At 45.4% G+C, this 12,817-nt stretch overlaps 1 protein-coding gene across 2 annotated transcripts in view; it reads right to left on the reverse strand.

Annotated features, from left to right (window-relative positions):
• The window catches only part of LOC137417152 (alpha-(1,3)-fucosyltransferase 7-like), a 124,508-nt gene that overhangs the window by 8,364 nt on the left and 103,327 nt on the right, over positions 1–12,817 (reverse strand). For both annotated transcript variants that reach the window (XM_078774823.1, XM_078774825.1), the window contains exon 3: positions 3,604–3,787. In XM_078774823.1, coding sequence (XP_078630949.1) covers positions 3,604–3,787 — 184 coding nt within the window. The remainder of the gene's footprint in view (positions 1–3,603; positions 3,788–12,817) is intronic.

The following is a 12,817-nucleotide window of genomic DNA, read 5'->3' on the forward strand; positions in this document are numbered from 1 at the left end:
CGTCCGTCGGATCATGGATGGTCAGCTGCATTTAACCGCCCATGGGGTTCGCAAGGACGAATGTTGTGGGTTCCAGGCTCACGTCCATCCTACCACAACCGGCATGATTTTCCAACCCTATCCTTTTTAGTCTGATTGCAACCTGGAGTATACCTGGTATTGGTGGACACCACCACCCCTTGTGCCACTACGTATACCGCTCCCGCTGCCTGTGCCGCTCTGGGTCCTGGAGGTCCCTTTGGAGGTTGCCACAGCTGTACAGCCTGGTATGGATCACTACCTTCCACCATCCATCGGTGTCCACTGTCCACTCAGCCATTCATCTGTTCTTCGGTGCTATCGCTGGCCGGCCCTCAACTATCCCCTGCACCCGACCTGCCTGCGTCACGCTTGGCGACCTCCTGCATGTCTGCACGATTGCATCTCAACCTGATTGTGTTGAGATTGCAATGGCATATATTTGCAGTCATGTTTTCCAGTGATTGCTGATTGTTGATGAACGCCTACGCATGTGATAACTTTTCCTCCGAGTTGTTTCCACCCCATTGGTGATTTTAGTTCAATTCAATCTTCATATATGACATGCTATACTGACCCATGACATCCATCAATGATTTGTCCAGAGTCTGGGTACAATTGGACACAGCTCCTTTCCTATTCCATCCCATGGTGCTGCATGACGTCATCGCCAGACACCGAAGGGGTGAAAGGGAGATTCGTGCACTGAAAGGGAGTACTCAGTTAAAGTTACAAATTGGGATGAAACGGTGGTGGTTTAGGTATTCTATTAGCCAATTGATTCATAATTTAATGACTTTACGATTATTATTTATTTATTTTCCGTATTAATCACTTATTTATTTTCTTTCTCATCTGGGCAATATCTCGGGCACCTTTTGAGCTAGGAAGCTGATATTTGCACACGATAGTGACCAGGTGATGTGGCTATAAAGGATATTTAGGATTTATGGCTTAATCACTTAATAATTTATTGATTAGTCAATTAATCGAGTAATTATTTAATTTGTTATTAATTAATTATTTAATTCGTTTTAAAAAAGTTAGATTCAAATGAAACACTGGTGGTTGAGGTATGCTATTAGCCATTTGATTCAGAAATCAATTATTTTACGATTATTATATATTTATTTTAATTTCACAATTAATCAATCAATTATTGTACACCTCTCCCTCCCAATACTCTCTTGTATTGTCTTTGTGCCATGTTTTAACGAAATCGGTCCATGCATGTCCAATAAATTGTTGGGGACACATTTACGTAATAAAATGGCCACCAGTCGGCCATTTTGGATCCGATCTCGAAAGAAAATGATGTGCATCTGTAAGCCATCATTCGTTATCTTTGTGCCAAGTTTGAACAAGATCGGTAAATGCAATTCCGAGAAATTGATGAAGACGTATTCAACATCGGGGTTTTTATACAACTAAAATGGCTGCCAGTAGGCCATCTTTGATCACAGCACATAACAAAATGATGTGCATATGTATACCATCGCATATTGTGTTTTACCATCGCATATTGTGTTTTACCATCGCATATTGTGTTTTACCATCGCATATTGTGTTTTACCATCGCATATTGTGTTTTACCATCGCATATTGTGTTTTACCATCGCATATTGTGTTTTACCATCGCATATTGTGTTTTACCATCGCATATTGTGTTTTACCATCGCATATTGTGTTTTACCATCGCATATTGTATTTTACCATCGCATATTGTGTTTTACCATCGCATATTGTGTTTTACCATCGCATATTGTGTTTTACCATCGCATATTGTATTTTACCATCGCATATTGTGTTTTACCATCGCATATTGTGTTTTACCATCGCATATTGTGTTTACCATCGCATATTGTGTTTTACCATCGCATATTGTATTTTACCATCGCATATTGTGTTTTACCATCGCATATTGTATTTTACCATCGCATATTGTGTTTTACCATCGCATATTGTGTTTTACCATCGCATATTGTGTTTTACCATCGCATATTGTGTTTTACCATCGCATATTGTGTTTTACCATCGCATATTGTGTTTTACCATCGCATATTGTGTTTTACCATCGCATATTGTGTTTTACCATCGCATATTGTGTTTAACCATCGCATATTGTGTTTTACCATCGCATATTGTGTTTTACCATCGCATATTGTGTTTTACAATCGCATATTGTGTTTTACCATCGCATATTGTGTTTTACCATCGCATATTGTGTTTTACCATCGCATATTGTGTTTTACCATCGCATATTGTGTTTTACCATCGCATATTGTGTTTTACCATCGCATATTGTGTTTTACCATCGCATATTGTGTTTTACCATCGCATATTGTGTTTTACCATCGCATATTGTGTTTTACCGTCGCATATTGTATTTTACCATCGCATATTGTGTTTTACCATCGCATATTGTATTTTACCATCGCATATTGTGTTTTACCATCGCATATTGTGTTTTACCATCGCATATTGTGTTTTACCATCGCATATTGTATTTTACCATCGCATATTGTGTTTTACCATCGCATATTGTGTTTTACCATCGCATATTGTATTTTACCATCACATATTGTGTTTTACCATCGCATATTGTATTTTACCATCGCATATTGTGTTTTACCATCGCATATTGTGTTTTACCATCGCATATTGTATTTTACCATCGCATATTGTGTTTTACCATCGCATATTGTATTTTACCATCGCATATTGTGTTTTACCATCGCATATTGTGTGTTTACCATCGCATATTGTGTTTTACCATCGCATATTGTGTTTTACCATCGCATATTGTGTTTTACCATCGCATATTGTGTTTTACCATCGCATATTGTATTTTACCATCGCATATTGTGTTTTACCATCGCATATTGTGTTTTACCATCGCATATTGTATTTTACCATCGCATATTGTGTTTTACCATCGCATATTGTATTTTACCATCGCATATTGTGTTTTACCATCGCATATTGTGTTTTACCATCGCATATTGTATTTTACCATCGCATATTGTGTTTTACCATCGCATATTGTATTTTACCATCGCATATTGTGTTTTACCATCGCATATTGTGTGTTTACCATCGCATATTGTGTTTTACCATTGCATATTGTGTTTACCATCGCATATTGTGTTTTACCATCGCATATTGTGTTTTACCATCGCATATTGTGTTTTACCATCGCATATTGTGTTTTACCATCGCATATTGTGTTTTACCATCGCATATTGTGTTTTACCATCGCATATTGTGTGTTTACCATCGCATATTGTGTTTTACCATCGCATATTTTATTTTACCATCGCATATTGTGTTTTACCATCGCATATTGTGTGTTTGCCATCGCATATTGTGTTTTACCATCGCATATTGTGTTTTACCATCGCATATTGTGTGTTTACCATCGAATATTGTGTTTTTGACAATTATGAACAAAATCGGTCCATGCATTTCCGAGATATGGTTGAAGACGCACGCACGGATGAACGGACGAGACCCAATCCCAAAGCCCCCATTTTGGACTAAGTCTAATGGGGGCTAACAAACGATCAACAATTTCGCATGCCTTACCTCATGGATTTTGGGTACCCACTGAGCTGTGAATGGTGAAGGATAAAGAAGTCTGCAGCATCCATGTCACTGTGGTAAGTGGAAACGATACAATTGTTGTAGCCATATCTTTGGCAATCACGTCTCTCTCTGGTTTGCGGCAATCCTCCCGGTGTCCACCAAAGGAGTATCAAAATAGAACTATCTGCAGAGAAAAATATCACTTTCACAACAATGTGATAAAACTCCATAGTTTATTATCGAGCATTCTGCTTTTAAGTGCAATTCCAAAAGCATTGTGAACTTTATTGAGAGCAGGGGTTGGTAAACTCTGCAGGCAAGTTAGCATCCAACTCTCATCCACCTGCACAATGTACATCATCATTGTGTTACTTATGAAGCAAATCTAAAAGAGGAAAGTTCTGCAATGTAAGAAGTTTGTGTAAAACCTATTGCAGAAATTTGAATTTCACTTATAAAAAGGTGTTAAAGGGTGTTTGTGCATTTTTGGGATCCAGTAAATGATGGTAATTTATGGTGTTTATCCGGAACTAACATTCTTCTCACCGTTGAGTGATTTGTCTGGTGTTGTATCAAGTCTGTTTCGTTATCGTTACTTATTTTGTAGGTCTTTGAAATTTCCGTGTCTAAGCCCAATTCTTCCAAAAATGTTTGAATGTAGAATGTTTTACATACAAATGCAATATTATTATTTGCTTTATCAATTGGAACAATAACATAATGTGTTTGAAGCTGCCTTAAGCAATCACGTGTCTCTGGATTGTTTAAAATTGACTTTGGATTATTAATTCGAACTTTCTTTTCAAATCAACAACTCTCCTTTTCACATGTTTCTCTACCTCCTCCAACCATAAAGCCATTTGTGTGTTTGGTACTTTTTGTTTATCAATTTGTTCTTTCATCCATTCGCCCAGTCCCATCATTGTAAGTTCCATTGCTTCAGTCCAGTTTATTCTTTTATTTTCTCTATGATTTGGTCCTTTTGTAAGTAATGCACGTAATCTTTTATCTTTCACATCCAGGTGATTCTGAGATCACCTGTGATGACGTGTGTATGATGTGGATCTTTGAATGCGGAATGTTCACAATTACAATGATGGGTGTTATTTAATCACTAGTGGGGTCACCCGTGGGAATCCCTCGGGCATGGACGTGGGTGACATTTGGACACCTTGATTTAGATGCTGCACATTAAATTTTACAAAATGGTTACTGGCAATTCATGAGATCCAGAAATGGTGTAATGAACACAATTTATTTATTTCACTTAATATGTGACCTCTCACTCCTCTCCACCTGACACTCTCCTCTCTCCATCCTCACGCCTCTCCAATCCCACTCCTCCTCACACTCCACTCCAATACCTCCTCACACTCCTCTGCAATACTTCCTTACACTCCTCTCCAATCCCTCACACTCCTCTCCAATTCCTCACACTCCCCTCCAATCGCTCCTCACTCTCCTCTCCAATCGCTCCTCACTCTCCTCTCCAATTGCTCCTCACTCTCCGCTCCAATCGGCCCTCACTCTCCAACTCCTTGCTCCCCACTCTCCAACCCCTCGCTCCGTGCTCTCCAACTCCTTCCTCCCCACTCTCCAACCCCTCGCTCCGTGCTCTCCAACACCTAGCTCCTCGCTCTCCAACCCCTCGCTCTCCAACCGCTCGCTCTCCAACCCCTCGCTCTTCGCTCTCCAACCCCTAGCTCCTCACTCTCCAACCCCTCGCTCCTCACTCTCCAACCCCTCACTCCTCTCCAATTTCTCGCTCCTCTCCAACCCCTAGCTCCTCACTCTCCAACCCCTATATCCTCACTCCCCAACCCCTAGCTCCTCACTCCCCAACCCCTAGCTCCTCGCTCTCCAACCCCTAGCTCTTTGCTCTCCAACCCCCTAGCTCTTCGCTCTCCAACCCCTAGCTCCTCGCTCTCCAACCCCTCGCTCCTCACTCTCCAACCCCTCGCTCTCCAACCCCTCGCTCTCCAACCCCTCGCTCCTCGCTCTCCAACCCCTCACTCCTCGCTCTCAAACCCCTAGCTCCTCGCTCTCAAACCCCTAGCTCCTCGCTGTCCAACTCCTCACTCCTCGCTCTCCAACTCCTCACTCCTCGCTCTCCAACTCCTCGCTCCTCTCCAATTTCTCCTCACTCTCCAACCCCTAGCTCCTCACTCTCCAACCCCTAACTCCTCACTCTCCAACCCATAGCTCCTCACTCTCCAACCCTTAGCTCCTCACTCGCCATTCCCTACAGCCTCACTCTCCAACTCCTCGCTCTCCAACCCCTCGCTCCTCACTCTCCAACCCCTCACTCCTCTTCAATTTCTCATTCCTCTCCAACCCCTAGCCCCTCACTCTCCAACCCTAGCTCCTCACTCCCCAACCCCTAGCTCCTCACTCCCCAACCCCATGCTCCTCGCTCTCCAACCCCTAGCTCTCCAACTCCTCGCTCTCCAACCCCTAGCTCTCCAACCCCAAGCTCCTTGCTCCTCACTCTCCAACTCCTCGCGCCTCGCTCCCCAACTCCTAGCTCCTCGCTCTCCAACCCCTAGCTCCTCGCTGCCCAACCCCTCGCCCCTCACTCCCCAACCCCTAGCTCCTCGCTCTCCAACCCCTCGCTCCTCACTCTCCAACTCCTCGCTCTCCAACCCCTCACTCCTCACTCTCCAACTCCTCGCACCTCACTCTCCAACCCCTAGCTCCTTGCTCCTCACTCTCCAACCCTCGCGCCTCGCTCCCCAACTCCTAGCTCCTCGCTCTCCAACCCCTAGCTCCTCGCTGTCCAACCCCTCGCCCCTCACTCCCCAACCCCTCAATCCTCACTCTCCAACCCCTAGCTGCTCGCTCTCCATCCCCTCGCTCTCCAAACCCTCACTCTCCAACCCCTAGCTCCTCGCTGTCCAACACCTAGCCCCTCGCTCTCCAACCCCTAGCTCCTCGCTCTCCAACCCCTCGCTCCTCACTCTCCAACTCCTCGCTCTCCAACCCCTCACTCCTCACTCTCCAACTCCTCGCCCCTCACTCTCCAACCCCTCGCTCCTCGCTCTCCAATCCCTCGCTCCTCTCCAATTTCTCGCTCCTCTCCAACTCCTCGCTCCTCACTCTCCAACTCCTCGCTTCTCGCTCTCCAACCCCGTGCTCCTCGCTCTCCAACCCCTCGCTCCTCTCGAATTTCTTGCTCCTCTCCAACTCCTCACTCCTCTCCAATTTCTCACTCCTCTCCAACCCCTAGCCCCTCACTCTCCAACCCCTAGCTCCTCACTCCCCAACCCCTAGCTCCTCACTCCCCAACCCCTAGCTCCTCACTCTTCAACCCCTAGCTCCTCGCTCTCCAACCCCTAGCTCCTCGATCTCCAACCCCTCGTGCCTCGCTCTCCAACCCCTCGCTCCTCTCCAATTTCTTGCTCCTCTCCAACTCCTCACTCCTCTCCAATTTCTCACTCCTCTCCAACCCCTAGCCCCTCACTCTCCAACCCCTAGCTCCTCACTCTCCACCCCCTATCTCCTCGCTCTCCAACCCCTAGCTCCTCGCTCTCCAACCCCTCGCTCCTCACTCTCAAACCTCGCTCCTTGCTCTCCAACCCCTCGCTCCTCGCTCTCCAACCCCTCGCTCCTCGCTCTGCAACCCCTCGCTCTTCACTCTCCAACCCCCCGCTCCTCACTCTCCAACCCCTCGCTCCTCACTCTCCAACCCCTAGCTCCTCGCTCTCCAACCCATAGCTCCTTGCTCTCCAACCCCTCGCTCCTCGCTCTCCAACTCCTCGCTCCTCACTCTCCAACCCCTCGCTCCTCACTCTCCAATGCCTCGCCCCTCACTCTCCAACTCCCCGCTCCTCACTCTACAACTCCTCACTCCTCACTCTCCAACCCCTCACTCCTCGCTCTCCAACCCCTCGCTCCTCTCCAATTTCTCCTCATTCTCCAACCCCTAGCTCCTCACTCTCCAACCCCTAGCTCCTCACTCTCCATCCCCTAGCTCCTCACTCTCCAACTCCTCCCTCTCCAACCCCTCACTCCTCTTCAATTTCTCACTCCTCTCCAACCCCTAGCCCCTCACTCTCCAACCCCTATCTCCTCACTCCCCAAACCCTAGCTCCTCACTCCCCAACCCCTAGCTCCTCACTCCCCAACCCCTTGCTCCTCACTCTCCAACCCCTAGCTCTCCAACCCCTCGCTCTCCAACCGCTCGCTCTCCAACCCCTAGCTCCTTGCTCCTCACTCTCCAACCCCTCGTGCCTCGCTCCCCAACTCCTAGCTCCTCGCTCTCCAACCCCTAGCTACTCTCTGTCCAACCCCTCGCTCCTCGCTCTCCAACCCCTCGCCCCTCACTCTCCAACCCCTCACTCCTCACTCTCCAACTCCTCGCCCCTCACTCTCCAACCCCTCACTCCTCACTCTCCAATCCCTCGCTCCTCTCCAATTTCTCGCTCCTCTCCAACTCCTCGCTCCTCACTCTCCAACTCCTCGCTCCTCGATCTCCAACCCCACGCTCCTCGCTCTCCAACCCCTCACTCCTCTCCAATTTATCACTCCTCTCCAACCCCTAGCCCCTCACTCTCCAACCCCTAGCTCCTCGCTCCCCAACCCCTAGCTCCTCACTCTTCAACCCCTAGCTCTTCGCTCTCCAACCCCTAGCTCCTCGATCTCCAACCCCTCGTGCCTCGCTCTCCAACCCCTTGCTCCTCACTCCCCAACTCCAAGCTCCTCGCTCTTCAACCCCTAGCTCCTCGCTCTCCACCCCCTATCTCCTCGCTCTCCAACCCCTAGCTCCTCGCTCTCCAACCCCTCGCTCCTCCAACCCCTCGCTCCTTGCTCTCCAACCCCTCGCGCCTCGCTCTCCAACCCCTTGCTCCTCGCTCTGCAACCCCTCGCTCTTCACTCTCCAACCCCCCGCCCCTCGCTCTCCAACCCCTCGCTCCTCGCTCTCCAACCCCTAGCTCCTCGCTCTCCAACCCCTATCTCCTCGCTCTCCAACCCCTCACTCCTCACTCTCCAACCCCTCGCTCCTCACTCTCCAACTCCTCGCTCCTCACTCTCCAACGCCTCGCTCCTTGCTCCTCGCTCCTCTCCGGTCTCATTCATTTTGGAAATGGAAGTTTCCACGCAACGCATGAATTGTCACGATCCTCAAGAGGAAGTGTCTCGTAATCATCAAATGGCAAGTAAATTACATTGTGAAAATTAAGGATTTCAAACAAACCTATTTAAAGGGTATGCGCACATAACTAATAAATAAAAAAACCAAGAAATATCTCTCGGTAATTTCCTGAAACATATTTAATTTCCGGATAATCATGTTGAATGAATTAAGAACCAAGAAATATATGTCATTTTGTGACGAATGTCATCAAAAGTAAAAGTAATATATGTTAACGGAAAAGAAAAAGCGAATTTTTAATATATGTCGGCATTTTCCCTGACTGTTATTTTAGGTGGTGTATTTTCGTGTATCATCGTGGGGCGATTTTAAAAAATATATCTCTGCATTTTCCCGTGCGTGCGTGAATGTTCTCAATTCTTTCTGACACCGAGTCTAAAACCATCGATAAAAATGAAATCAGATGGTGAATTCGAGATAAAATCGTGAGGGTGACTCAATGAATGGGCTTTTATATTTTAAAGGCCTTTGAGAATTCATTTCGTTCTATAAACGGAAACTTTCATGGGATTCTCTTCCCGTTTTTTTTTCAACCGAGTCTAAAACTATGTTAGCGACTGTTAAAAATGAAATGATATATCGAATTTGATTTGAAATAAACCTGTGTGAGAGAGAAAGACAGCACGGGCCTAACTAAACAGGCCTCAAAGCCATTCGAGTTAATAAAATGGTGGATATTTGTTTACATGAAGCCTCTCCCAGAATGGGTGGAGTTACTGTCTAAACGGAGTAAGCCACACCCCCAGACAGACAGACAGACAGACAGAATCACCTTCGCCTATTATAATATAGATTCCTCCATGTCTATAGATTGTACAGTGTCCTTGTAGTTGAAGATCTTTCCCCGAATTGCATTTCCCAAAGTGCACACAACTCTTGGTCGCTCTCTCTGTTGTATTGTTTCTGGAAGTTTACTCCACACTTTCTTATGTTGAAGTATTTTCTCGATATTTATAATTTCCACCCCTTTGTTATGAAGTATAATTTTGATGATATCATTGTCTTTTCTCCGATTCACTTTTTTCGGTTTCTCTTTGTACATTTTATGATCAATCATGTCCAGAATTACTTCCATGTGTTGGATTGGGAGTTCCCCTTGATCGTCCTCTTCCATTAATCTGTTCACGATTTGCCAAACTTCTTTCAGTTGTTTTTTTTATTAAGGTATTGATCTTAATTCTGCTGCTGTTAAGTAATGTGCAGATATTGGATTTGTTAAGATCTAACCATTCATTTACAATTTGTTGTGGTGTGTCTATAATTGGACATTTACGTCCATAGTTATGTACTCTCTGTCTCTGAGAGTCTCGTGGTAAGGTGTTAAAAACAGACGTGATGATGTTTTGTCCATTTTGCTGTGTATATGTGTCATTAATTCTTTCATTTAATTCATAAGGGTAAGCAGTTCTTAATTCTTTAAACCAGAAAAGTTCTCTACGCTTACGCAATTGTGTGATTGTCTTATCTTCCATCCCATTCTTTTTACGGCCATTTCCGCTTATCTTTTCTATAACCTGAACACTGAAGCTCGCATTTTCACAATATCCAGAAGTAAAATGATGGGTACGTAGTGGACAACCAGCAGTTTTATCTGGGTTTTTCATGCCGCGCCTGTGTGCATTCATTCTTACATTACATCTCTGCATTGTTTCAGCAACATATTGCATCATCGCACTGCTTTTTTTTTGCTTTTTTTGGTATACAAGATCGAGGCTCATGAAAGAGCGAACATTAATCACACAAAAAGGCAACCGACACATAAAACACAAAATAAGGGGAGCAGAACACAAGATGGGGAGAGAGGGGGAAGGACACAAACACAACATTTGAGAGCAAGGACATCTTGAGAAATGTGGGAGGGGGAGGGCTTGGGGGGAGGTGGAAGAGGTATAAAACACATCAACACTGCGAGGACTTCCAGGAAAGAAGTTTGAATTTCAAAAAAAGTGTATCTGGGGTGAATTAGCAGGGGTCGAAAAGATCAAGGTTTTGGATGGGGGAAGATAAGAGATGGTGGTGAACAGCTGTTTTAAAGACATGGAGGGAGGAGTGGGATTGAAGGGAGTGGGGGAGTTTGTTCCAGAGGCGGGAGAAAAGGGGAATGAAACAGTGAAGGTGAGCAGAGAGTCTTGATTTTGGCAGTTTAACCATAAGAGGGTTGCTGGCAGATCTTGTGCGACCTGTAGGAATATTTGGGGGACAGAGCACAGAGAGAGCTGGGGGAGCAAGGCCGGGGATGAGTCGGTAGAAGACAGAAAGACCACCAACCTGCCTGCGGTGAGTGAGAGAAAGGCCCTCAGAGATAGCTTCATCGCAGGAGATTCCAATGATTCTGAAAGCTTTGGTTTCAACAGCATGAAGCCGAGCTAGGTGTGAGGCAGGAGCACCGGCCCAGAGGGGAGAGCAGTATTCCATTGAGCTGCGGATGAAATCCTTGTATGTGGTGAGGAGCTCAGGTGTGCCAAGGAAGGACTTCGCACGACGGAGGATGCCTAGTCGGAGACTGGCTTTGAAGGCCAGCTTGGAAATGTGGTTTTCCCAGGAAAGATCATTGCAGATAATGAGACCCAGAAGCTTGAGCGACAGAACTACTTGGAGAGGATTGTTGAGAAAGTAGATGGGAGGGTTTTCCAGTCGGTCTTTTCGAAGAGACAAAGTAAGAGTGTGAGATTTGTCAGGATTGAAAGACATAAACGTACAGGATTTGCTACAGGTCAATAGGTAAACTATATTTGAGGTTTTACATGTAATTAATTATTTTGTTTCTTTTAACTTGTAACATCTAGCCGTTACTGTACAATTAATTATATTGTTTGTGGTAAATATAAGACAAGGTTTGCAATTGCAAATCCCACATTTACGCACTTTGACTTCGGACAAGTGTTCCCCATTGGCTAACCCAGAATGGCCACCTCCTACAGCTGGATATCCGAGTTAACTACAGCATTACCTTGTCGAGGAACACAAATCCTCTGAGGATGGTTAGTCCCCAGGGAGGCCAGTTCAGCAGGGGGCTGCCCTGCTTTACCTTCCATTTTGTATAATTTCATCGCTTTCATATTTTGAAATGTAGTTGAACAAACATTAAAATATCATATAAATGTAGTTTAACAAACACATTAAAATCATATCAACATAGAAGAAACATATAAATATATAAGAAACTATAGTGGATTTTCCACCAAAAGATAATGACAAATCAGCGGAAGAAGCCTCACCAAAAGAAATGTCAATGATCACACACATCTCGTTTTTTTATTTCTGTTCCTCACAATTCTCTCTCTCTCTTTCACACACACACACACACACACACACACACACACACACACACACACACACACACACACACACACACACACACACACACACACACACACACACACACACACACACACACACACACACTTAATTAATTGTACAGTATCGGTTGTTCCTAAACTTAAATATAAATAATTTAAAGGATTGTTGTAAATGATGTTAATTTCACAACATCCAATATTCAACTTTATTTAAATTGTAAACCTCAAACATAGTTTCTCTACCTAAAGCAAGAGCCTTAACCTGTAAGCAATTGACGAGTTTCCCGAATGCACGGATCATCAGCTGGGCACCGTTTCTCGTCGAGGTTTCAATCCTTTCAGCCCAGGACCTCTCCAAACGGCGGATCCACAACCTCGATCATGGATCCACATCAATAGATGTCTGCTGCTCTTCTACTGCTCCAATCGGTTCTTCTGATCATGTGCTTGTTAAAGTGGACATCTCTCTGGTCATTCTCAGAGAGCCTCCTCAGCGCTGACGAGTCAGGCATTTCACTCAGGCTGACTGGCATGGTCTGCAAGCAGCCATCAATCATCTGGACTGGTCTCCCATCTCTACTGCCTCTGACATCAATTCTTCCTGGGAATTCTTCCAAAGCAAACTGCTCTCTCATGCACAGATTTATCTCATCTCGTCTTCAGTTGTCGTACCCTTCCTCCCGTCCATGGTACACGGAATCTTGTGGTGAGGCAGTTGCCCTGAAACAACTTGCCTTTGCCTCTTGGAAGGCAAATCCAACTG

This window comes from Myxine glutinosa, chromosome 3 (genome assembly GCF_964187855.1).
Source record: "Myxine glutinosa chromosome 3, kmMyxGlut1.1, whole genome shotgun sequence".
In the NCBI taxonomy this organism is placed as follows: Eukaryota; Metazoa; Chordata; class Myxini; order Myxiniformes; family Myxinidae; genus Myxine; species Myxine glutinosa.